The 27,881-nt window shown below is 32.0% G+C and overlaps 1 protein-coding gene across 1 annotated transcript in view; it reads right to left on the reverse strand.

The window, feature by feature from the left end:
* Positions 1-204: 204 nt before the first annotated feature.
* Positions 205-27,881, reverse strand: part of LOC139483478 (uncharacterized) — a 766,788-nt gene continuing 739,111 nt past the window's right edge. Inside the window, exons 15-21 of the mRNA XM_071267500.1 lie at positions 25,465-26,237; positions 22,977-23,007; positions 21,357-21,628; positions 12,409-12,436; positions 4,756-5,082; positions 3,553-3,852; positions 205-539 (exon numbers count right to left, since the gene is read on the reverse strand). Coding sequence (XP_071123601.1) covers positions 205-539; positions 3,553-3,852; positions 4,756-5,082; positions 12,409-12,436; positions 21,357-21,628; positions 22,977-23,007; positions 25,465-26,237 — 2,066 coding nt within the window. The remainder of the gene's footprint in view (positions 540-3,552; positions 3,853-4,755; positions 5,083-12,408; positions 12,437-21,356; positions 21,629-22,976; positions 23,008-25,464; positions 26,238-27,881) is intronic.

A 27,881-nucleotide genomic window follows, 5' to 3' on the forward strand; every position in this document is an offset into this window, starting at 1 on the left:
CAAATTTTCATGAACTTGTAAATACAGGATCAAAACTGTATCGTATGCCCTTAATATAACAGATTGTTATCACTAGTATATTGTAATTTATTCACGTTGATCATTTAAGTGATCAACTCATTGAACACTGGATTGGCAATATCCGGTTGATTGTTTACAACTGTCTTTAACTTGTTGTGTACTATATTTTTGTCTTGAATTATTCTATTTATAGCATGTATGAAGAGTTGACATATCTCTCATTGTAACTACTGTGTTTTCTATTTCATCTGCAAGATCAGCATACACAGAGTCTTTTCGTAGAGCTGTGAGAAACTCAATATATCCCTGCTCATTTATACGTAACAGTAATGTTATTAATGTCCTGTTCTTTTCCTGCGTGGTTTTACCAGATTCTATCTTTTCTCCATCATCAACTGAGATCACATCTTTTGATATTAGATGATCTACTATGCTCTCATGCTGTATACCAGTGATAACCTTGAGGTAATTCTTCTGTAGTCGAACTTTATACAACGGAATATTCCAGTCTGATAAGCCTACAAAATATAAAAAGTTTTATTTCTCAAAAGTGACTAAAATATAAACAAGAGGCTCTCAAGAGCCTGAATCACTCACCTTAATTTTTTTGGTGAAATATTTCATCAATGATTATTTTGGCTTTTCAATTTATTTAAATGTTCTTTGAATCGTCCTATTTTCTTCAAAAGCAAAAAAAAAAAAATTTCTCCTGTTCTATTTTAGCCATAGGAGCTATGTTTCTTGACATACAGGGAAATAAAATATAAAATTTATACTAGATACTCTGAAACTCATTTAGCCTAAGTTTGGCTGAAATTGATACAGCAGTTTCAAAGGGGAAGATTTTTTAAAGTAAGTCAACATGATGAACAAATTGTAAAAAAAACAACTTTAAAGGGCAATTACTCCTTAAGGGGTCAATTGACAATTTTGGTCAAATTGACTTATTTGTAGATCTTACTTTGCTTAACATTTTTGCTGTAAACAGTTTCTCTGTATCTATAATAATAGTCAAGGTAATAACCAAAAACTGCAAAATTTCTTTAAAATCATCAATTCAGGGGCATTATACCTGAAAAACCAGTTACCCAATTCGGCTGAAAATTTCAGGACAGGTAGACCTTGACCTAATAAAAACTTTAACTTCTTGTCTTATTTGCTCTAAATGCTGGAGTTTTTGAGATATAAGCCCAAAACTGCATTTTATCCTATGTTCTATTTTTAGCCATGACGGCCATGTTTTTTGACGAAATAGAAAATAAAACACAAACTTTATTTTATACACCCTACTGTTCATTCAGTTGAAGTTTGGTTGAATTTGGTTGAGTAGTTTTAGAGGAGAACATTTTTTAAAGTTAGCAAATATGATGAACAAATTGTGAAAAATTGTCATTAAAGGACAATAACCCCTTAAGGGGTCAATTGACAATTTTGTTTATATTAACTTATTTGTAGATCTTACTTTGCTGATCATTTTTGCTGTTTACAGTTTATCTTTATCTATAATAATATTCAAGATAATGACCAAAAACTGCAAAATTTCCTTAAAATTACCAATTAAGTGGCAGCAACCCAACAATGGGTTGTTTGATTCATCTGAAAATTTCAGGACTGATAGATCTCCACCTAATGAACATTTAAACCAACGTCAGATTTGCTCTAAATGCTTTGGTTTTTCAGATATAAGCCAAAAACTGCATTTGACCCCTTTATTCTATTTTTAGCAATGGCGACCATGTTTGTTGATAGATCAAAACTTCGGATACAATTTATAAACTAGATACCCTAAGGAACATTCAATTAAAGTTTGGAAGTATTTGGCCTAGTAGTTTCAGTGGAGAAGATTCTTGAAATAGTTTACGACGACAGACGACAGACGGACGCAAAGTGATGGCATAAGCTCACTCGGCCCTTCGGGCCAGGTGAGCTAATAAAAATCAGTCTTGGTGAATACTTGTACTATTATACTAATGGGAGTGGAAACTGATCGGTCTGTCGAGATTTTATTGTCCCTATAGCGTATTATTTTTTATTTTTTTGATTGATAGCTTATCGTGCCACGTGGTTAATTAGCCTTCGATACATGTAAACAATTGATTTCAACGAACATGACAGCATGTTTATACCGTTTAAATAAGTCGTTTTAAAATTAAAAAAATATAATTAAATGAACAAAAAAATTTAAAATCATATCAATATTTAATTATTATTACGAATTGAATATATTACTAGAAAGACATGTTTTATATGGGAATGAACTAATAATGGTAATGCCGATTTAAAACTAGGAAAGTTTAATTCTTCTTTATTTTAACATAATCATCAAAGTTCTTTTGAAAGTTAATTACTCTCTTCATTGTTAACAAATATTCAGAAGTAGTCAATTAGTGCTGTTGAAAACAAATATGGTTGAAATGGTGGCACTTTACTTGATCGCTAAGAAAACAACGTGTGGAAGGTTGATAGATACTAATTAATCTTAATAAAAACAATTAGTGTGCAATTGAAATCAATGTCGAAAACTTCAGTTCAAAATGTTACTCTATAACAACAGTTACGTGGGTCTCATAAAATATTTTCATAGCCTAATTGTTTTCTAAATTTCGTGTTAACACATAAATTTTTCAAAAATAAATCTAGCTTGGCTTCTCTTTGATCAGAAATTCGTTAAAACATATTCATGTGTCTCGTCTGTTTAATTTTGTTTCAAAATGTGCAGTAAAACAGACTTTTTAATATTGGGATTGGGATTACACTGATGTTGATGCTGGCAATTGTTCTGACGACCATGTGCAATCAACACCTTCAAAGACGGTGAAAATGGTGTCCAGTCCAGTCCCGTTAGTTCTCAAGTGTTATGACTTAATACTATAAATTCGTATATTTTAACAAATTTGATTTATTTACGGATAGTCACATGTTAAACTATATGTTCGAAGGTAGAGAGAAAACGGCAGATAGCAAAAAGCATATTGCACAACAAAAAGCATATTGCATGGTTATTTTTAGAATATCTAAAAACCGATATACTGTGTGACGTCATGTAATGAATTTCAGGATATTGTTTAAAAACGATCTTAAACGTTTTGAATCAAATGATATCTGCGATCGATTATTTGACGAAAAAAATCGTCAAATACAAAAGATGACAAACAAACAAAATAAAGCAATTGACATAACAGCTTATATTCAGTGTTATCGTCAAGGAGACAATATGATATTTATAAAATTCCAACAAAATCAAATGAGGATTTTGATACGTGACAAATATGTTCGGAAATTAATAATATAACAAATATAGCCTTTGCATGAGGTCAATACAGGATATATCGACCCAAAAAGAACATCGACCTCGGACTTCGTCCTCAGTCAAAATACTTCTTTCAGATCAATATATCTTTGTATCAACCTCATACAAAGGCTATGTTTGTATAATATACCTCAATGTAAGTTCTTAATTCGGAACATTTATTTCTCACCAATGCAGTAACCCTACTTGGCCTATGTATGCAGAAATTTTCAATATTATACCTTCAGTCTCTGCAGGTACTAATGCTGCACTTGTGCTAATTTCTTGAGAATCACATTTCAAATCATTCGCAAGGTCTTTATATCCATAGGCATCTAATCCGTCAACAAATACACCAAACGTAGATTCTCTCCTTTTAATCACAATATCAAGCAACGCTTTGTTCTGATCATCTTGTCCGGCATGTTGTTCAATACAGCGTCTGTCATCTACTGATATCACCAAATTAGTCATCATATGGTCTAAAATCTGGCTTGTTTGTATGTCCTGTATGATTCTGTTTTCGTTTTCTCTGATTCTGTCTGTAAAGGAACAGATCGGGAAAAAAAAGTCTAATGAATCATCAAAAAAACAATGCTTAAAATTATCTTACATTGCTGTTGTATATAAAATGTCATTGCCCGAAAACTTATCATTCTTTTGAAAGAAAAGTGCAATGAAATGAACACAATAAATAAATAAATTTCACATTCAAAATTTAAAGTAAGATGTATATTTATATAAAGTAAACATTGCATACTTGACAGTGTACCTTTTAACCACTATTTGTGTATTGCAAGGAATAGTTATAATGAACATGTATTTTACTCCATTGGTCATCTTAATATTCCAAAGAAACAATACTTGATTTAAACCATTTTGAACATTTAGTAATGACTTTATAATATATTGATGTCAATAAATTCGAAAAGAATCATCATGTAACATTATCAGTTTGGAATAAAAGGATGATAACACATTACCCTTTCCAATAAATCTTTCTGTTTCGCATTTTTCATTGAGTTCGGTATTTTTGTTATTCTGCTTTTACCTGCAGCAAGTTTTGTAAGAGCTGACATGTGTCATGTGTTATTAAGCATGTATTAGGCAATTAGTGGCCACGGTCTGGTAGCAACAAATTGATTCGTGAAACATTAGTTAAGATATTTTTGTTTCTCAACACATGGTGAGGTACAATAGACCAATGTTGTTTGATATATTTATCTGGTTGTGTGTAATTTCATTCAACAAACATAATGACAGGGGCATTGTATAATACTAGGCAAAACTATTTTACAAATAGTGGTTTAGCTCTGATTCTAAATATGTCTGTTATAAATCTATGATATACATATTTCCTGTAATCATGGTAATGAATAACTGATTTTAATAATAATTATGTAGTGGTTTTTTTTTAATTACTTAGACCGTTCATTTAGTATTACCTGTAACAATTTCTACTACTTTAAGTGTATTGGGATCCACATCAATCACCATTTTCTCTAAACAGTTTGCTCCTCTCCCAATATTTACCAAAGCTTCTTCAAGAACCCGCAGTGTAGGTTTCACTCTTCTGTCTTTCCTCCAGGTAAATAATACTTCCTTATTCTGGCCTGGCGAATCACGATTGTATTTCACTTTTATGTTCTCTATATCTGTGACTGACAATCCAAGTTCTGTTCCTAGCTGAAAGACCATATTACCAATCAATGGTGCTACTTTATCTAATATTTCATCTGTAGGAATGCAATCTAAGATATCACCAGGAATACCTACAGGAGAAAAATATCCAAAATATTTCCAAATAAAAAAATTCATACTCGCTTGAATATTAAAGGTGTAAATAAAGGCAACAGTAGTATACCGCTGTTCAAAACTTATAAATCCATGGACAAAAAACAAAATCGGGGTAACAAACTAAAACCGAAGGAAACGCATTAAATATAAGAGGAGAACAACGACACAACACTGAAACTTATTGATTGATTTGTTAAATTTTTTTCACACAAAGTAAATAATACAAATATCTATCACCTACACTTCTGTATCATGATGTTTAATTGAAAGTATATAGTTTACTTAAATGATTTAATATTTCTAAAGAGAGGACATAACAAAGTCATCAAAGATCACAAACAAATAATTTTGAAATGATAGACGTAAATAGAAATTTGACGAAATATAAGAAAAATCTGACAGAAAATCTGAGTATTTCGAATGCTTTTACGGTGTTATGAACAATTATGGTTCATCATAACAAATAGATACACATGGTACATCTCAAAGTATATTATGAAGACAGAAAAGCATATGCAGTCGGAGAAGTTTAAATTCTTAGCTTCCACTAAAGTTAAATGCATTTCGTGTTCGCTAGGGTGAGCTGACATTTCAGCTGATGAAGTCAGTATCAAAACATGAAATGTCATTATTCTTTTTATTGGAAATTAATCTTAACTATGATTTTTTGGTTGTTGAGAATATGGAGTAAAATGTCATATCACAATATTAGGGGGTATATCATGGTATACTCCTGTTCATGACAGTTATTCTAGCAACATGCACAATATCAAGAAATGTATTATTGGCAGTTTGTCATCACAATATTAAGGAGTATATTGAAATAAAATTTCTTTTGTAGGGGCATTACTAATTTACAAATAATTTATCAGTACTAATTTTAATATTTGACAGAGACCTTGGCGATATAATCCTATGATATGAATTTCATGAAATGTTGGCATTAAATTTTTTCCAAGGGGCATTACTCTTCTAAAAATAATTGATCGGCACTGATTTTCAAACTGGCCCAAGAAATTGCTGATATAAACCTATGACATGAGCTTCTTTAGAATCTGGCAAGAATTGTTAACATAAAAGCGCGTAATAAAAGCAAAAGTAGTACACCGCTGTTCAATAGTCATAATTCGATTAAGCAAAAAAAACCCCATATCCGGGTATCAAACTAAACTGTAAGGATCAACTATAAGAGAAAAACCACGGAACAATAGAAACATTCAACTACACAAGCAAACATACATAGAAAGGGACAGTATGATATCAACTGCCATATTCCTGACTTTGTACATGACATTTCACTAAAAAATGGTGGGTTGAACCTCGATATATGGCTAACTAAACCTGTCGCTTATATGGCAATGCTAACAATACTAGACAGGAATACTGTACATTAAACAAACGCAAGAATACTCAACACAGAGAAACACATACATACAAATTTGTATAGTAAATTTCAACATATAAACCGCAGAATAGCGACAGACATCTCCATGAATTTACTACAGCGCACCAGGACACCACAACAAAAAATAAACTGCGCGTCACATGTAAGGATTAACACCACAAAAACTGAAATAATTTTTGTGATGATTTTATAACCAGCTGATTACTGCAAGATTTTTTTTAAAATAAAATACATTGTAGATTTTTTTTATCATATAGACACTTACATAAGTATTACATTTTGTTTACAAGAATATTAAAATATCATTGTGTTTGTGATGACGTTATTATTTGTATTTCTAACCATGTTGCAAATTGGTTGTTCTTCCAATTCAAGACTGTGTATAAACAAACCAAAAAATCCTGTGCATATAGTGGTTCTAAAGTGAAAATCATATCAATGAAGTAGCTGATCATGTTTAAGACCAAACAGGAAATTTATAAAATTTCAATCCTGGTATCTATGATGAGTTTATTTACAACCACTGGGTTGATGCCACTGCTGGTGGAGTTTTAATTCCCCAAGGGTATCACAGGTCCAGTAGTCAGCACTTTTGTGTTAACTTGAGTTATCATTGATATGTTCATAATTATAAATTTACTGTTAACAAAACTTTGAATTTTTGAAATGCTAGGGCTTTTCTACCTCAGGAATACATTACCTTAGTTGTATTTGGCAAAACTTTTAGGAATTTTTGGTCCTCATTGCTCTTCAAATACTTTGTTTGTCATCTTTAACATTTTTTGATTCGAGCATCACTGATGAGTCTTTTGTAGACGAAACGTGCGTCTGGCGTAAATATAAAATTCCAATCCAGGTATCCATGATGAGTGTATTTACATGGAAACAAACAACCTAAACCCACAACACCGAAGACTAACCACGAATTACTCGACTATACTGACAAATAAGACATATGTAAAATGTAACACAATTACTAAATTCAAACCAAGGAAATAAAATAACAAAATATGTGCACAAAATAACAATTCAGGCCTAGACGTAAAAGAAAGTAACAAAAAACAAAAACAAAAGCGGGATAAATAAATAATACTGAACCACATCATCTCCAACAGCAAACATAAGATATAAAAAAATATCATATCAGACTTGAAGAAAGAAACATCAAAACTAAATAGTTACATGGATGCTGGATATATAAATACCGAGACACATCGTATAGCAATGCAAATTAACACTCAGCAAAACAGTCATACTCAGAATCCTTGTTGGTACTAGGCAGACTAGACAACGTAAATTGTAAATCACAATCTAAGACGTGGTAAAAGATTAACCAATTGGTGATGGCGTCCATAAAATTTGCGGAGTATAATTTGTTATCTTTTTTCCTAATAAATCTGTTAGGGTAGTTTATGCATACAGAGCACACTCCTGTATATGAAGTCCGTAATATCAGTTTCATCTGTCAAGAAGTGTACATGATGCAATTTTTTATATAATTAATGTTTCCAATGGGCATGGATCGACACTGATCTTTTAACAGGAAATTACTGATACAAACCTATGATATATGATTCATAAAAATCAGACAGGAATTGTTCATACGAGAGCACTAACATGACAATTCAGAAAAATGCACAAACATACATGCAGACGGATGAAAGGACGGACGCCAGAAATTTATATGCCACCCGCAACGTTTTGTGCAGGGGGCATCAAGTATTAGGCATAGCTATCAACATTAAATCAAAGCGCTGTAAGCACTGTAGGCAGTTAACCAAAAACCAAGGCAAACATAATTATGAAAACTGTGGCAATGTTGCTTCAACTTTTTTTTAAAGATTTAAAAGAACAAACATTAAACATTCATATATCATTGTGCATTTATGTTCATTTAATGAATTAAACATTAAGGCAAATAATTCATATTTTATCAAGGTTTTCAATAGCAACGCACATGACCACGAATGGTCATGAGTCTTTCATGAGTCAGCAGTGGTTCAAATTTGCAATGATTGCAGTTCTTCTAGTTGAGCATAATTGTTCGTATTAGTTGACTGTTAGTAGTTCAAGTTGACTTTAGTACGAGCTTGTAAAAGTATGAATGAACTTGCTTCCCTGGAAAGAAATATGAGTTTGTGTTTTACAGTAAAAAGTTATGAGACACAAATTAGACAAATGTTTACTACTACAGGGATCAAGGTGAGGTCTGACTGACCTGTCCATAGTAAATGTTAATGACTCCCACCTTCACCCCAAGTCCATGATGTCTAAGTTTGGAATAAAATGACAGGTGTTAGGGTCAAGCAAAGTGATATGCATATGTGTCGCCTATGAGATTGACCTTGTATGTCATTCAATCTTTTTGAAATGAAAAACAGGAATGAATATGGTTAAGGCGTTGGTATCTAAATCTTTTTTCAAGTTCTCAAAACATACACAAGAGGGTGTGGGGTGACCCTAGGGACTACCCCTATTTTTCATTTGATTTTTTATATTGTCCCATACATGAATATATATGGTTTATGGGTGGGGATCTCGACCGTTATCAAGTTTTCAAACAGGAGGAGTGGGGAACCCCAGTGACTTCCCCTATATTTCATTTGATTTGTTATATTGTCCAATACATGAATATATATGGTTGAGATCTGTTCCTAAGTATCAAACAGCAGTGGGTAGGGTGACCCTAAGGACTCTCCCTATATTTCATTTGATTAGTTCTCATACATGAATATATATGGTTTAATTTAAAGGTGGGGATCTCGACTGTTCCCAATTTTATCAATCAGATGACTGCAGGGACTCCCCCATATTTCATTTAATTTAGAGTTTGGGATCCCAACTGTTTCAAAGTTCTTAAACATGAGGGGTAGGGTGACCACAGGGACTTCCCCTATATTTCATTTGATTTGTTATATAGTCTTATACATGAGTATATATGGTTATGGGGTGATGATCTCGAATTTTTCTCGAAGTTCTCACTCATGAAGGTGTACAGTGACCATAGGGACCCCTTATAATTTATTTGATTTGTAATATTGTCCCATACATAAATATATATTGTTTAAGAATGTGGATCTCAACCATTATAAATTCAAAAACAGAAAGGGGTAGAGTGGCCCCACGAACTCCACCTATATTTCATATGATTTGTTATATTGTCCCATACATGAATATATATTGTTTAGGGGTGGGGATCTTGACTGTTACCAAGTTTTGGTCATTTTGGTTTCTTGTGGATAGTTGTCTCATTGCCAATCATACAACATCTTTTTTTTTATATATAAGAAACGTCCAGCTATTTTAACTGACCTATCAAAATTGAGAAGAAAAAAATACCCCTTGAAATTGCAGTAATATGTTTAACTTGAAAAGCATTTAACATGCATTACCAACATTTATCACTGATAAAAAAAAATATGCTGTTACCAGGAACATATATATTGTTAGATAAACTGTTTCCAGCTGTCACTTGTATTGGATTTTGACATTAAAATTGGTGTACAAAATATTTTCTGCTTTTTCTTTCTTTTAAACAATTTTGGTTTTAAATTCTAGTGATTATATTTATTTACCATGCATAGCTGTATTTTGTCACCTGTCTGGATTAGTTGATAGCCCAAAACCCGGGATTACCCTTATCCGCTTCCGGAATGGGATCCGATATTGTAATCTTGGGGCAGCCATTTTGTTTACAATGTTGTTTTTGACAGAAAGTGAGATACAATTTTACTCAGATTTACACATTATTTATCGGCGATTTTCTGTATAAAGCTAGCGGTTGAACAAATTGAACATCGCTGTCATGAATACTAATGATGAAAATAAGTTTGAGATCGTTTTTAGGAAACTTTGGTAAAAATGTTCGCAAAGTTATGTTTTTATTTTCTTTCAAGGTCCGTCGGGCGTAGCTAGTAATTACGTAGAAAGTCCGACTGCAAAAGTGGAAGGTCACAGACCCCGGACCACCACTAATTTAAACCCCTGCGTCCAAATTGAAAAGATACGAAAATTTCGTCTTCTAATTCAAAATTGCCGCCAACAGCGTGATCAGTTGAACTTATATACGTAGTTGACTACGTATTGACGACAAACAATATTCCTACGAGTTTTGCAATTTGGGAAATCTTAACTACTTGACTTTAGAGATTTTCGGCGATTAAATATTTCATACATTTGTTCTTTGACATCTTAGCCAAAAGCTCAGGGGATAATAAACTACATAAGGATTCTTAAAGTGTTCTACTTCATATGTGCAACTTCAAAACTTTTGGGAAAATCGACGATCATTTAAGGTTTTTCTGGTCATATTTTTTGTAATCCAGAATGAAAAGTATGAAAAAACTGTCCAATAAGTTATAAATAATATAGTAGACAGCTAGATAATAACAATGGCACGTATTTCAGCATTTATTGGGTAGCACACAAATCCAGGGTGCTCGCATAAGGCAGCTTAACTGCCTAAAAACATCAAACAGTATCTCTAACAGTCATTATATGATACTCACAATGTCAGGGAATATATCAAGTCATATATAGTGATACACATGCAATTTTAAAGTATAATAGTTTTACTTGCCAATGGGTGTATCACAAGTGTTTGCAAACATTATTCTAAATGCTTGTCAAATACAATTGGTAGATACAAAGGTTGAAGATGAATCTGTACACACCTCTAAGTTTTTTATACTTTAGTGGAGACAATATTGGTGTGATTACTTATGATGCATTTACTCACAATGTCTTAATTGCAGTTTGTTAAATATCGATCTGGGCATTAAGATAACACCTAAAAAAAATTGTAAGGGTTCCGCAGAACCCAGTGTCTCGCCTATTTTTGCTGTAAATCGCAGACTCAACAATAATGAGGAAAAAAATCAATAAAAATATTCCTCTTGTTACTATTTTATGATTGTAAGAAAATCTTAGTCCATTTAAAAGTAAATTACAGAAAAAACGGAGTGATCTTTTTACAAACTTTACTTCTGGATACAATCTTATGATCATAAATAAGCTTCTGTCCAAGTTTGGTACAAACCCAGAATAGTTTAAGAAAGTAATTAAAATTTTAAAAACTTTAACCACAGAGTGAATGAAATGGTTCCCCGCAGAAAAACTAAGTCCATTTAAAAGTAAAATATGGAAAAAATGGAATTTTATTTTTACAAAATTTACTTCTGGATACTATCTTATGTTCATAAACAAGCTTCTGTCCAAGTTTGGTACAAACCCAGACTAGTTTAAGAAATTTATTAAAATTCTAAAAATTTTAATCACAGAGTGAATGTAATGTTTCCCCGCAGAAAAAACTAAGTCCATTTGTAAGTAAAATACAGAAAAAATGGAATTTTATTTTTACAAAATTTACTTCTGGATACTATCTTATGTTCATAAACAAGCTTCTGTCTAATTTTGGTACAAACACAGGATAGTTGGGAGAAAGTTATTAACATTCTAAAAACTTTAACCACAGAGTGAATGTTTTGTTTCCCTGCAGAAAAAACTAAGTCCATTTATAGAAAAATATGGAAAAAATGAAATTTTATTTTTACAAAATTTACTTCTGGATACTATCTTATGATCATAAACAAGCTTCTGTCAAAGTTTTGTAGAAATCCAGTATAGTTTAAGAAAGTTATTAAAATTTCAAAAACTTTAACCACAGAGTGAATATTTGTTGACGCCGCCGACGACACCGACGCCGACGGAATGTAGGATCGCTTAGTCTCGCTTTTTCGACTAAAGTCGAAGGCTCGACAAAAAGAAACATGCAAACAAAGTTATATATCTCTTTTCAACTGTTAGGGGTTTATATTAATTAATTAATATATGTGTTATGTTAGTTTGCATTCTTTGGCAGAATTTAGAAATACTATATGAAAAATAAGACACTTACTAGATTTTACTCGTTTTCTCCTCTTAACCTGCAAATAAAGTGATACAAAACATTAGTGCGTGCATGCTTCATTGTACCAAGTCAGGAATATGACAGTTGTTGGGTTAGTTTCGTTTGATGTGTTTTACCATCTGCCCTTACAGAAATGAAAAGTTTGCTGCAATATTGCAACAATATAGCGGCAATATTGCGGCAAACAAATTTGTTTGCAAGAAGTGTTTGCAAGAAAGTTGCAGGTTGTTGCAGGTTGTTGCAGCTACCTGCAATATTCCCGCAATGTTACTGCAACAAAATTTGTTTGCAAGAAAATTTTTTATTATTTAAGGAATGACTATTTGCAACAACTTTGCAAGAAAAGTTTCTTTAATAATGTCAGACATGTAGTAATGCACCAATATTTCAAGCATTTTAAAATATTACATATGACTTTTTTTTTTTTAAAGATTTAAGGTTCAAATAATACACAACATATGGTTTCTTTGAACATTCGATTATGGAATTACTTCAAATTATCTAAATTTGTTATGGTCATACTTTATTTTACTCAGATATATCTGGATATTTGAATAATTTATTTGAAATAATCTTCAAATAACAATTAATGCTTATAAAGAATTCCTAAACTGCACGTTTATCACAATTATATGATATTTTGTAAGGAAAGAATACTTTGGTATTTATTTCAACAAATTTAATCTAAATAATTGAGTCATAATAATTTTTGTTCTATATGTATTATTATGCCTTTTTGTCACTTTTTTATGACATTTTTTTTTAACAATATTTTTAATTATAATATTTTCCATCAAATGAATTTAGCCTCACCTGCAGTTTAATTTCTAGTATCATTATTTTAAAATTATTTATACACAAATTATCTTTCTCATCTCAATTAGTAATATGAGCTGGTGATAGAAATGTAATGTGCCATGCCCATCTGGTTTTCATTTATCTCTGTGTAGTGGTAAAGACAGGAAGTACTATAAATTAATGTACACAGAGTTGAGGCCAAATTAAGGGCAGAGCAATTCTTCTTTGTATATATTTCCATTATAACTTATAACACCAAAGATAAAAAAAATGTATTTATAATTATTTTTTATTATAATAAATAACAAATATTCAAGATTGAGGCAATTGATATTTATAATTATGGGCAAATTTCAAAGGGATCACATTGAAACAATACCCTAAGCAACCTTGATCAACATATATTCAAAATTTGAACTGGACATGAACATGCATACAACAAACAAAGATGTCTTCTATATGAATTTTACAATGGATTTAGACATGTTAGATCCAAAAGTTCCAATTGATTCTATTGACACTGGGTAGTGCAGATGATAGCCTTCAGTTGACATGACTCTTGGATTCAGGAAGATTTGTGTTTACACACAATTTGGACAACATCTTTTGGTAAGTACAATGGATTTGAATGTCCACCATTTTGAATAAGTGCATGCTCTTTAACAGTTCAAATAGTGATAAATAAAGAGTCTTCTTAATTTAATAGAGTTGGTAAAAGTATTATACAATAGATTTATGCACATGAATATTATCAAAATTGTGTAAGACAGGAGATATTTTTTTAAATCTTTTTATTACTGTATGTTTTAGAAATAACATTACTTAAATTGAAACAAGAAATCTTCTAATAAAAGCTGTTTGGTATTAAATTAGAGATCTGTGATTTAACTGCCAATAAGAGGTTTGTCAACAAATGGCAACAATGTATAGCTTTCATATATATATACACAACTTATCACAAAAATTAACATTTTAAAGAATAGACAAGACCAATTATGTTATAGTTCAATGAAAAACAAATATTCAAAAAAACAATAACAACCTAGTACTGGCATGAGGTTAAATGTATTCAATAGTTATATGCAATTTCTAGAAGGACTTAATCACTTTTAGACATTGACCCTTTAAGTGAAACAAATTCATGCACTAAGCAAGTCATTTAACACTGAGCACCAAATTTTTTATGTTATTTTTAGAAAAAATATTACAGTCATTTCTTATAATTTAATTCTAAATTCCATTTTAAACCGTAAAAAACTATGAAAAAACGTTGATGACATCACGGTCACATGACTAAATTATGTATATGGGCTGATAACAAAATAACGTCAGCCAATCAGAAGACACGTTACATCCACAATTAAATTATATAGTAGTAACTTATATCTGTATATCTTTATAATTTTAGTTATTTTTTTTATGTCTACTAATTAAAATTCTTCAACTTTTATTTTGCAGTATTTTTGAAATCAGAAAATTCAACTTTAAGGACAGTGAGAATTACAGAGAAACAGAACTAAAAGCTACACAGATGTAACATGACAACCTATAGAGGACAGAGACCATTTTCAACCTATAGAGGACAGAGACATTCTTTTTTTTTATTATTAAAATATAAATTTTTAAATTTTTAGTTTTTAATTCCAATTTTCACACCTGAATTGTTGAAAGATTTGCTGCAATATTGCTGCAACAATCACAGCTACTGATTTTCCCGCAAACAATTTGTTGCGGCAATGTTGCAGCAACTGTTTGCAAGAAAACTAATTTGCATACGAAAAATGAATATTTGCAGCAATATTGCCGCAACTATTTGCAGCAACATTGCCGCAAATATTTGCAAGAAGCCTTATTTTTCTGTAAGGGTGATTAGGGACTTTCCGTTTTGAAATTTTCTCAGATTTTTGTGATTTGACTTTTTAGTTATCTTCAGAACTTGATCGAGCAGAACCTACTTTTCATAATACTTTAAAGACAATTGTTGTATAAATCGAAATTTGTATTAAAATAAAGATTAGATTAACAACATATCACAAAATACTCAAATGAAGAATTCAAATCCTTTTCCCCCTTCTCCATTTGCTTAGGACAAATAAAACCATCTTTGAACAAGATTGGCAAGATTCAAACAATACCATACTGTGGATTCATTTTTATTCATGGTACTAAAATAATATACAAATTTTCGTGGGTTTCTGGAGTCCCAGCAAACCACAAATTCAATAATACCGAAAATTTTGTAATGAGTCGGATATTTTATCTGGTTGACATGCAATCAAAATGGTTGTTAAAACGTGTTTTTGAAATAAAAATATATTAATATTTTGATAAAAAAATTATCAAATTCTTAGTATATCAGTGATTTTTTGTTTTAATTGTTTAAGGTGGTACCTAACACTACAGGGAGATAACTCTGTAAAATCAGCTAAACGTTTTAATTACGTTGTGTTGTTAAGGAAATATTAAGCTTCCCAATGATCAAAAAAGTGTTTGTCAAACTGCTATATAACCTGTGTAATTTTTCTGATAAAACGAAATTGGCGAGGGGGGGGGGGGGTTGTTGGAAGGCAGTTTTTGTCAGCACCGCCTCCCAGACAATTGTAATTGAGAATTATAGTGTTAATAGTTGCTTTGATACCCATCACCCATGTGTCTTCCAATCCCCCCCATACATTTTTTTCTGGGATAGCCCTTAGTTAAAGTGCTGGGTACCACCTTAAACGCATTCATTGTATATATTAAACGCAAACTGTCTATAACTGTGTCATAATTTGCTTGCTGATTAAATACCAATAGAAATAAGAACCGGTCATTGCCTGTTAAATATCATACCTTTGATATACTTTGATTTATTGACAAACTTAATAAGGTAGGATAAGGTAGGATACGGTAGGATACGGTAGGATAAGGTAGGATAAAGTAAGATACGGTAGGATAAGGTAGGATACGGTAGGGTAAGGTAGGATACGGTAGGGTAAGGTAGGAGAAGGTAGCATAATTAGGACACAAATTGCTTTTCAAATAACATTTCAATAAATCGCCGTAGAAGCGTTTTTGTTTACCTAACTATTTGACTTTGTTTTCGCTGGGAATTTAACCAAGCCGGGATTTGACATTTCAAAATTTGTACAGTGATTTCTCTCTATTGTATATCATCATTTAAACAAAGATCCACGAAAATAGGTACTTGATACATCTTTTTTTTATATTTTTGAAACAGCTATCCTCGAATTGTCGTATCCCACGAACCGTCTTTGTATCTATAAGAATTGATACCCTAGGAAAAAAATTAATTAACAGGTTATGTTCCATAACCAAAGCAGCAAAATTATTGTAAAATAAATTATCTTTCATTGTTATGTTAACCCCCTATTATCGCTAATAATCAACTGCTTCCTGGTTTGGTTATTGTATGCCATTGTTCTTCAAATGTCTTATCTTCAATTTAGTACTTAGCAACATCAATATGAAGGGAAAACATATAAACCTGAACCTGCTTACCTTTTACTTGTATTTCCTATCATGTTGCTTTTTTGATAGAGGGTTGCTTCTTACAAGGAAGTTATCAAACCAAGAATTCCACATGGTGAAATTGAAATCATACTTTCGTAAATTTTTATGACGCCATCACGAGTTGTTTGACGGTTATGGAATAACCGTTTCACAGATGATATCGGATATGTTCCCTGTGTCGTAACTATAATTCCCTTCTCTTTTCACGAAGGTGACCTACCTAATTAGACTATATAATAACATAAGCATTACGATGGGTGCCACATGTGGAGCAGGATTTGTTTGTCCTTTTGAAGCACCTGAGATCGTTCCAAGTTTTGGTGGAGTTCTTGTTGCTTAGTCTTTAGTTTTCTATATTGTGGCTTGTGATCATTATTTGTCTGTTTGTATTATTTTGTTTTTTAGCCATGGGGTTGTCAGTTTATTTTTTTATCTATGTGTTTGACTGTCACTTTGGTATCTTTCCCCCCTTCTTTTAGTACTGCAACCAGAGTTCATTTTTGTAAACTTTAATGGTCCAGAAGAACACACACCTAAATTATATATCGATGGAAAGAGGAAAACGTGTCCAATAAGAAAAGTTGGGTCGTAAAAATCCAGAGTGGTCACAATTTTGTGAAATTGAGGTCAAAGGTCAGACCTAAAAATATCAATATTTCAACCACAAGGACAAAAAGGAGAAATATTCTGATATTTATTCAATAGAATGTTACAAAAACGATTCAATTATAAGCATATGCTATAAATGATGTTAAAACGACAACTTTGACTACTAATATGAAGAGCTGCCATTACAAAATAGCGTTGATTTGGAACCTTCTGATTTTTTTCCATTTAAGATATAGCAAAAGAAGAAGTGGCCTTGACCTTTTCACATCCATAAACTTTCATATTGTGTATAGTGTTTCACTATAGTATATTACAGAATTATTTTCTAAACTATAAAACACCAGTTTATCAAATTATTTCAATATTTTTTCTATCTTTGAAAAAAACAAAATTCAAGCGCTGAAACAGTGTTTTTAATTTTGCATCATAAGGGTTGTGTATTTTGTGAAAAATAGTATCGAGTTATAGATAAATACATATTGTGTATTTGCAAAGCCTGGACAGAGCAGTTATAACACAAAATATACTATAGTCACCCGAGGCGAATGCTAGGTTTAAAAAAAATGAGTGTAAAACAAAGTCAGTTTAGTGCATGAACATTTTTTTAGTGGTATAATCTTGGTAAAAAAGTTAACTCATTATTTTTTTAAGGGAAGGATGAAAATTATACAATGCAATGCCAATTTTCTAATGTTGTAATTCAAAATCAGTCATGATCCTTATATAACTTTTAAAAGCGACACACAATAGCTCAAGTATTCATTAAATAGGGACATGAATCAATCGCTTAGTCATCATAGGCGGATTCAGTACGCGTATTAGCATTACAAGACACTTCCCTTTTTTTTATAAGAACATGTTCGGCGCAGGACAGAGTGTGTTCAAAGCAAACACAGTTTTTGAGTACAAATGCCATCTGGAGCGTAAATACCGTCATGATTCGGTCAAACTCGTCACATATAGTCTAACCTTTGCATAGGAAACACAAAAGCAATGTGAGTACACAGTTTTGATCAATGTTCGTGACACATACTCCCATATGCATATGCATGATATATCTGCACTGCCAATCCCAAATGTAATGGGGCGAATGTTGCTACAGAAACTATTGATTTTTTAATAGCCATACATTTACGAATTTCTGTTATCTTTAGGAACAGTATACAGTTCAGAAGCCCCTTTGTGTTTTTTTTTCATCAATTAACTAACAAATGAACTTTTGAGCCTAGGCTCCGTGACTGTTGAAAACCGGACCGTTATTTATAATGGTTTACTTTTATAAATTGTGACTTGAATGGTGTGTTGTATCATTGGCACTCATACCACATCTTCCTATATCTATTAAGAAGCTATGCGGGCATCATGCCCATAGAAATACCAAAACGAGGACATAGCTCATAAGAACACTGGTGGCAAGCTTAGGTGAAGTAATTGTTCTATTTTTAATGTATCCTTGATTTTTTCAGACACATCTTGGTGTAATTCTGAAAGTCTTAACATAGACTTCAATTTTCCTGCAGCAGATATGGCATCCCCTATTTTAAATTCAGAGCTAAACTCTATATTTCATATCCCTTCCCCCCCCCTTGTGTCTGAATTGTAAGGTGTCACAATATCTAGTTAGTTCTGGAGTTTGGCAGTTTGGTAAGCATCAGAGACAATCTTGGGTCAATCTAATTAAACTATTGATTGAATTAAAATATCTAATTCATAAAAGTGATCGTTATATGTAGAGTATGTGCTACATGAGAAAGGCTTTTTCTTATGGAAGAATAAATCACATAACTAACACTCGTTATTAATGAACTGACAGCAAGTCCAAATTTTAATTTTTCAGTAAATATTTTATTTAATTGCACAGGTGTTGACTTCAATAAGAACTTGGTTATGCATGGATAAATGATTACTCACATTAATAAGCACAACTTGAAAGACTGTCAACACGTTTAGAGGACTCACTTTTGTGTAGTTTTCTGTTTTTTTCAAAGGTTTTTCTTTTACACAAAAAACCTGTCTCCATGTCTAAACTACAAAGAAGAAACTGATCGCGAGATCGTATTAAAGTGTCAGGTTGTGAGGATACATGTCGATCAGTTTGATCACATATATGGATTTCTGTTGTTTTTAATTGAAAGTTCCCCAAGGGTGACTGGGGAAACGAAATATGGTCACTTGGTCTTCTCCCGACCGGCAGTAAAATAGAGTGGGCGTCCGTTTTGCTGTGCGGGATGTATCAAGTTCAAAGTCACGTCCGGTCAGAATGGAGACGTTAAATCCGATTCCTCGTGTAAAGGGAGTGCCACGTTCTTTGCACGTTAAAACCCTTGCAACAACTCTTTGAGGGGTTCGTAGGTGGTCTGTTGCAATGGCAAAATTTCTGTCCCAATCCTATATACCATCATTTTCCAGTGGCAGTCTAAATTTTCCCGACCATCATCCCAAATGGCCTCCATTATGACAAAACCTACCTATTGTTTTTATTGTTAATTGTTCTCGTCCTGACTGACATGCATGGAATATTTGCCACTGGACGTTAAGCAACCAACAATCAATCAATCAATCAATCAATCTAATTTAAAGATGCACCAATTGTGCCTTCTGGTGCAAGTCTCATAACATCACTGATGATTCGCCAAAGGAAAGCAGAATATCAAGAGAAATTGGTTTTAGCATCACCTTGTCACACACCAAATCTCTGCGAAACTTATAGTACTTTTCCCCCGACCACTTGCATGTATATTAATTGATCTGAGGTTAAACATTAACATACAATGTATAATTTACTAGTCATTATCCGGAAAAACCTCTTATCCGAAGGATTTGGTTAACTTTTATAAAAAGTCAAAATTTTATTAACAAAAAATATAACTTATTTACAGAAAATACACGAAAGAACTACTATATATATTCAAATAACTCAAAAATAAATTAACTTCTCCTACAAAATCTACATAATCACATCGAAACTATCACATTGATTGTGAAGGAAAAAATAAATGCTGGAGTTGATTGACGGATAGGAAATTTCTGTAATTAAAAGGTACAAATGATGTTTTTATTTTTGAGTTTTTGACCAAATTGTTTGGAATTTGCCCAACAAAATTTGCATGCAGTATCACAATAATATGTTATGTCCTCTCAAATGTCAAATACTGTTTTGAATCATAAGTTTTCTCGTTTCAAAGAAAAACGCGTTAAATTTCTATCTAAAAAACAGCCAACTTTAAGTTTGAAAGTTTTACTTGGAGATGGTATTATATTTATGTCTTCATCATTCTGATGATCCTTGATGATATGTGCATAGAAAATATTTACGAAAATAGAGGGAAATTTAACCAAAAAATATATTTTTGGATTAAAGATAACTACCCAAAAACCGTAAATTGGGGGTACCCCCATTAAAGAGATAAAATACAAAAATGTGACCATAGTAACTTTTTACGACCCGACGGAACTTAAAATATAGATATAATTCTATCATTTAAAACAATTTGCAGCCGTGTGTTATTCCGGACCATTAAACTTGTTAACTAAGCGTCTTTTTCGATGTCAGTTGCAGTACTATTTCATGAGAACCTTAGATCGCACATGTTTTTGTGGGATTCATGTTGTTTAGTTTAAGGGGAGTTCTTATGTAGACTGTGTGTTTATATCTATTTGTTAAGTATCGCTACTTTTCCTTCGTCTTTTCATTGTCACTTTTTTTGCTTTGCTAATTACAATCACTACTGACATATTGTTTACACACCTGTCTACTGTTGAAGGGTGTATGATATATTTAGGAGAAGTTTGGGTTTAAGGGGTTTTGTGGAAGCTGTATATATGATACTCATATAACAAATCTACTATTTCAATAATTAATGAAAGTGAAATGAGATGAACCTTCTAAAAATGTGAAGTCATAATTGCCATAGGCAAATATGAATGAATTGTGGATAAAAAACAGGAAAAATCTCATGGAGATGAATTGATAAAAAGTACATGGGATGATGGCAACAATAGTATTAATATCTTACCATACACAGTTTGTGTGTTGTTATTTCTATCTTTCTTAAACCTTTCTCTAAGTCTGCAAACTTGGCTGAATTATTTTCTTTCAAATATACAAGTGTTAAAAACTTGACTATCTGTGCATTATCTGGGTAGTTGTCTTCCATATCACACCATTCCATCTCTTCCATTCCAAGATGCAGAGCTAAATCATGTATCATGCGTTTAGTGCAAGTAATAGAAAAACGAAGCAACTCTCGATTACTTGGAGCCTGACATAAAGCATCTACACTTAAACCTAAAATTATTATAAAAACTTTTGAACTAGATATAAGATTATATAAAACATAAAATTGCATGTGTTTCTTAGTGCTTGGCTGTTAAGGTTGATTACTAAGGTGCATGCTCAGTTTTCAGTAATCAAGGATTAGTTATATATTCTCTATTTTTATGTACGACTTTTGCTTACTTTAAATTTCATTGCCCTGATACATTAAAGGTTGTGTCCAATATGCCATGCCATAGAAAAACTGGCCTTCATTATATAGCCAAAGGTGGTGACGGTATTGTTAAACATCAACAAACAATCAATCAATTCAATGTATTACATTCTAGTATGGTGAAGGTATTGTTAACATCAACAAACAAACAATCAATCTATTCAATGTACTAGCCATGGAAAAAGTGGCCTCCTTCATATTACAAAGAGTGGTGAAAGTTTTGATAATCATCAACAAACAATCAATCTATTCAATAAACTTAGTATCCAAGAAAAAACTGGCCTCTATTATATAGCCAAGAGTGGTGAAGGTATTGTTAAACATCAACAAACAAACTATCTTTTCAATGATAGCATGTTTGAAATGAAAAATAAATAGCCTAACTCTGCTGACAGATTGTCATTGATTTTGCTAGACTTTTAATGAAATAATAAAGTTAAAAATTATCCAAAAATGTTGTGTTCAAAACGTTCAGATGACTTATTTATTGGTAATTGACCATACCCGATCTGCTGTAGGAAGATCAAATTATTTACGGTTGGCCCCCTTGGAAGGCCTGCTACGAATGATTCCATCAAGAAAGATAGGCATACACCATTTTGTAGATAATTTAATCACATTTACAACAAAACATATGTCAATGGGAAAGATGAACATGGCTTTGAAATTCAAAAATTTGGGAGGTGGTTACCTTGTGGTATATACAAGATTAAAGGATTTTTCAGAGGCAATTACCTGTTGGCATAGCACTTGAAAGGTAGGTGTCAAAATCATGCAAATCGAAAGTGACGTGTATTCTATGGTCCATAACATTGTGCTGAAGTCCATAAGAGTCAGATGTATAATAATTGCTTAATCTGCGGAATGTGCTCGTTTAAATGTTGTTGGACAAGTGAAGCAAAGTAAAGGATGACAAACTGTGTTAATAATTGTTTAATATGAAGTGTAAACAAATGTGTACTTTTGAGAGAAAGAATAACTTAAATAGTAAGGAGGTATACGTCTAAATAGTAAAATTAATGTGAATTTACTTTATAAATTACTTCTGCAGAAATCAGACCTCCCAAAGTTAATATGACTATAAAATGAATTATGTAGTAATGTACTCTTTGGTGGTTGATAGAAATTAGCAAATTAAATGTTTACCTGGACAATCAGAATCGCACTGCAATCGTTCCTATAACACAAAAGGAAAAAAAATAAATGTATTTGTAATAACAATTCATTTTCACATTAACAGTGATTAGTGAATAACAAAATCACCACACCATCTAGTTTTCCGATTTAGACAGTCAGGGGCATTACTTAAACAAGTAATTTTTTTATTAACTTATATAGGATATTTTTGTTTAAAAAAAATTATAAAATAACTCAATAGAGTTATTTTAAATTGCAATAGAAGCATGGACTAAATGTAGTTTTCGTGAATTTTTAAAGCATTTTATATCATAAAATAAAGAATTTATTAGATTTAATAGGAGTGTAGAGATTAAGGGTTACTTTAAAAATAATGACAAAATATTAATTGAATAAGTTATTTAATACATCTTTGAAAGAATTAGTAATAACACTTATTCCAGGAACATATGTAATTGTTTAGGGTTACAAATTATAAATAATTTCAAGTCTTAATTAATTCACAAGTTTCTATCTATTTATATCTGTCTAAATTTAAGATTGTTTAGGAAAATGATATTTTAATAGTCCCAAGAGACCAATCTTTGACCCAAAAGCATCGATATGAAAGATAAGTGCGTCAGAAAGGCAATTAGTGTTTCAGAAAGATTAGATTTCATATTTCATGGGAAAAATAACCAGATGACTGCCAAAATTTGTTAAAGCTAGTAAAATCTGTATAGTTGGACACCTATAAAAATAATATTTAGAAAAGTAACTTATATAAGTTATATTTAAAATAGCCTCGTTTTCAACATTACTCGGATAGGTAATTTTAAATGTTACTTGTTTAAGTAATGCCCCTGACTGTTAGAAAAGAGGTGTTTATATAACCATAAATATTCTTCTTACACTCTGTGTTTTTGTTGGATGTTTTTCTCCTTTGTACTGCTTTGATAAGTTTAGCCCTTTTCTACTGATTTTGATAGTTTGATATTATGTTGTACTGTTACACAACTTTCCAAGGTTAAGGAGAGAGTTTGGTTACAGCAAACATGTTTAATCCCAGAAAAATCTGTCCCAAGTCAGGAGCCTTTAATTAATTTATAGGTTGTTGTTTGTGCTGTATATCATATGTGGTTTTGGTTTATTACTATGTACATTAATCTTGTTAATCACGATGTTAAATCTTGTGTTTGCACTTTTTTACATTTGTCATGTAGGGGATTGTAATTAAAACTATTATAATGTTCACTAGGGCGCATCTTCATACGACCACATAGGTTGAACCCTAAACACGGACAATTATGGATAACTTCATTAGCTAATGATACAGCTCTGAATTTGCATTGTGATTAATTATTTGACACACCATAGGTTTCTGACACAAAATGAATGGGGTGGGGTCTAAGAACTGAAAAATTTCAAATTGGTATATATTTAATATGGTCAAATATCCAAAGTCTAAATTAACAGCGGCTATATTCAGCATATCAAAGAACCCCAATTATTCAATTTCATCTCATATCAAACACAGTTTGATTTTGGACCAATATTTGGACCAATTTGAAAACTGGGCCTATATTAAAATATCTAAATACATAACCCCAATCATTCAATATTTGTTAATTTGTTAAAATAAAACTTAAGTTCAATTTAGGACCTTTATAACCTGGATGTAGACCAATTTGAAAACTGGGCCAACAATTCAGAATTCAAATACTGTTAGATTCATTTTACCTCAGGAAACCAAGATTCAAGACTTTTGACCACTTTTTTAAAGATTGGGGCTTTACCGCCCCAAATCTATCCCAACCCTCTATTTAAGTATGGAATATTGTGGTGAAATTTCATAGAGATCCATACAAGAACAAGCTTTTTGCCCTATTTGAGAATATATTAAAATCTACAGGTTCATAACAGCCGTTTTTCCAAACCTGCAAAAATATGTAAGTGAACATTTTATTCAGTTGGAATTCGTTGTACGGGATCTGAACATCAACACAACAGAACATATGTTTCCATTTAACTAGGAATAATCCTTTCATTGAAAATCTGTAAGATCAACGTCTTACTAATTTAAATATATTAACTACTGTTATGGAAATTTAAATTTTTCTCTAGATTTTAAAGTTGAGCCAAATAAATAAGGTAAATTTAACCCCGCCGCATTTTGCCCCGGTCAGGAGCCTCTGGCCTATGTTAGTCTTGTATGATTTTTAATTTTAGTTTTTTGTGTATAATTCGGAGTTTAGTATGACGTCCATTTTCACTAAACTAGTTACATATTTGTTTAGGGGTCAGCTGAAGGACTTCTACGGGTGCGGGATTTTCTTGCTCCATTGGTGGCCTTCAGCTGTTGTCTGCTTTATGGTCAGGTTGTTGTCTATTTGACACATTCCCCATGTCCATTCTCAATTTTATCAATATGTAAGGGCAACAACTGTTTTTTTAAATCAGCTTATAACGCTGCCCATGTTGACATATCTGTTGCTACTTATCTTACAGATCCACTCACCTCTTTCTGGTTCCAGATACTCCAATAGTGTTTTATGTTTTCACCATGTTTGCAAAAACATTCCTTTGTTTCAACACCTATCTTTTCATTTGGATTGAAACAGCTTAATTTTGAACAGGAATACTCTGTATGAAATGGTAGCTTGTTGCTAGTTTTACAATGAATAGTGGAATGATAAAATTCTGAAATTCTCTCCAAAGTAATAAACAAGCATTCTCTGACACTTGTGGCTATTTCAGGTATTATCAACCCCTTGGAGCGCTTGTGGACTAGGTACAGTAAGATCTTGTTGCCTTCTACACAGATAACAATATCATGCTCTTTATCAACTGATAACCCAACAAACCCAGAAAACATAAGTTTCCTTTCATGGTATTGTTTTAATGTCCACATACTGAGACATGCGCATATAAGACGGTTTGGTAAGGCTGGAGGTATGATGGTGCCTTTGAAAACAAAGGCCAAACTAAGAGTCCTCTCTGGTGTACATTCTTTTGTCAAGAAATCTGTATCGTTTTGTTGTGTAAGCATACAGGGTACAAAGAAGTTTTCTATAGGTAGACGACTTCCTGTTTTTGTATCATATCTCCGCTGTTCAGATACGATATCAAGGTGTATCAGCATATCAAATATGTACTCTTTAAATGGTAAAATCTGACAAAATTCTTCTTGTTCCCAAATCTGGTAGAGGTCTACTTTTTGTATCATTCCATTTTTTGACATCTTTTTGAAGGTTTGTCTTGTTTTATCTTCTTTAGGCCAGAATTCAACATCTATGAAAATGAAAAAACAAACAATCTTATGACTTGAACTCAAAGTAAAATATATACTTGTATTAAAAGGTACTATGAAAGTTATATTGCTCACCTAGGTCAGCACATGAAAACAAAATTATCTTAATACTTTAATTAAATGTCCTATCTTAGGAGTAATTAACTTTCCTTATGAAATGCATTTGATGATCAAAATAGTATCCTTTCTCATTTGGAAGAACGTTATCCCATTAAACATGTTCAATATTTAGAAACCATGAAACTCTATGGTTATACCTTCACCTTTGTGATTATGAAATATCTGTTTCAGTTTTAACTAAAACTAGAGGCTCTAAAGAGCTTGTGTCGCTCACCTTGGTCTATGTGCATATTAAACAAAGGACACAGAAGGATTCATGACAAAAATGTGTTTTGGTGATGGTGATGTGTTTGTAGATCTTACTTTACTGACATTCTTGCTGCTTACAATTATCTCTAACTATAATGAACTTGGCCCAGTAGTTACAGTGGAAAATATTGTGTACAATTTTACAAAAATTTACTATAAAGGGCAATAACTACTTAATGGGTCAATTGACCATTTTGATCATGTTGACTTATTTGTAGGTCTTAATTTGCTGTACATTATTGCTGTTTACAGTTTATCTCTATCTATAATAATATTCAAGATAACAACCAAAAGCTGCAAAATTTTCTTAAAATTAACAATTCAGGGGCAGCAACCCAATAACGGGTTGCCTGATTGGTCTGAAAATTTTGGGGCAGATAGATCTTGACCTGATAACAATTTAACCATCGTCTGATTTGCTTTAAATGCTTTGGTTTCAGAGATATGAGCCAACAACTGCATTTTACCCTATGTACTATTTTTAGCCAAGTCGGCCATCTTGGTACACGGGCGGGGTCATCGCACACATTTTTAGACTAGATACTCTAATGATGATTGTGAACAAGTTTGGTTAAATTTGTCTAAGTAGTTTCAGAGGAGAATATTTTTGTAACAGATTACAAAAATTTACGAAAAAAATTGTTAAAAATTGAATATAAAGGGCAATAACTCCTTAAGGGATCAACTGACAGTGTTGGTCAAGGTTGACTTATTTGTAGATCTTACTTTGTTGAACATTATTGCTGTTTACAGTTTATCTCTATCTTTAATAATATTCCAAATAATAACCAAAAAAGGCAAAATTTTCTTGAAATTACCAATTTAGGGGCAGCAACCTAACAAAGGGTTGTCCCAATCATCTGAAAATTTCAGGGCAGATAGATCTTGACCTGATAAACAATTTTATCCCATTTCAGATCTCTCTAAATGCTTTGATTTCAGAGATATAAGCAAAAAATCTACATTTTATCCCTATGTTCTATTTTTAGCCATGGCGGCCAACTTGATTGGCCGGGTCACAATACACTTTTTTTAAACTAGATACCCTATGATGATTGTGACCAAGTTTGGTTAAATTTGGCCCAGTAGTTTCAGAGGAGAAGATTTTTGTAAAAGTTAACGACGACGCCGGACGCCAAGTGATGAGAAAAGCTCACTTGGCCCTTTGGGCCAGGTGAGCTAAAAAAAAAAAAAAATTTCAAAGTTTGCATTTACGTTTTTACAAAACGTAAGTTAAAACAGTCATCTTCTTCAAA

This window comes from Mytilus edulis, chromosome 7 (assembly GCF_963676685.1).
Source record: "Mytilus edulis chromosome 7, xbMytEdul2.2, whole genome shotgun sequence".
Lineage (NCBI taxonomy): Eukaryota > Metazoa > Mollusca > Bivalvia > Mytilida > Mytilidae > Mytilus > Mytilus edulis.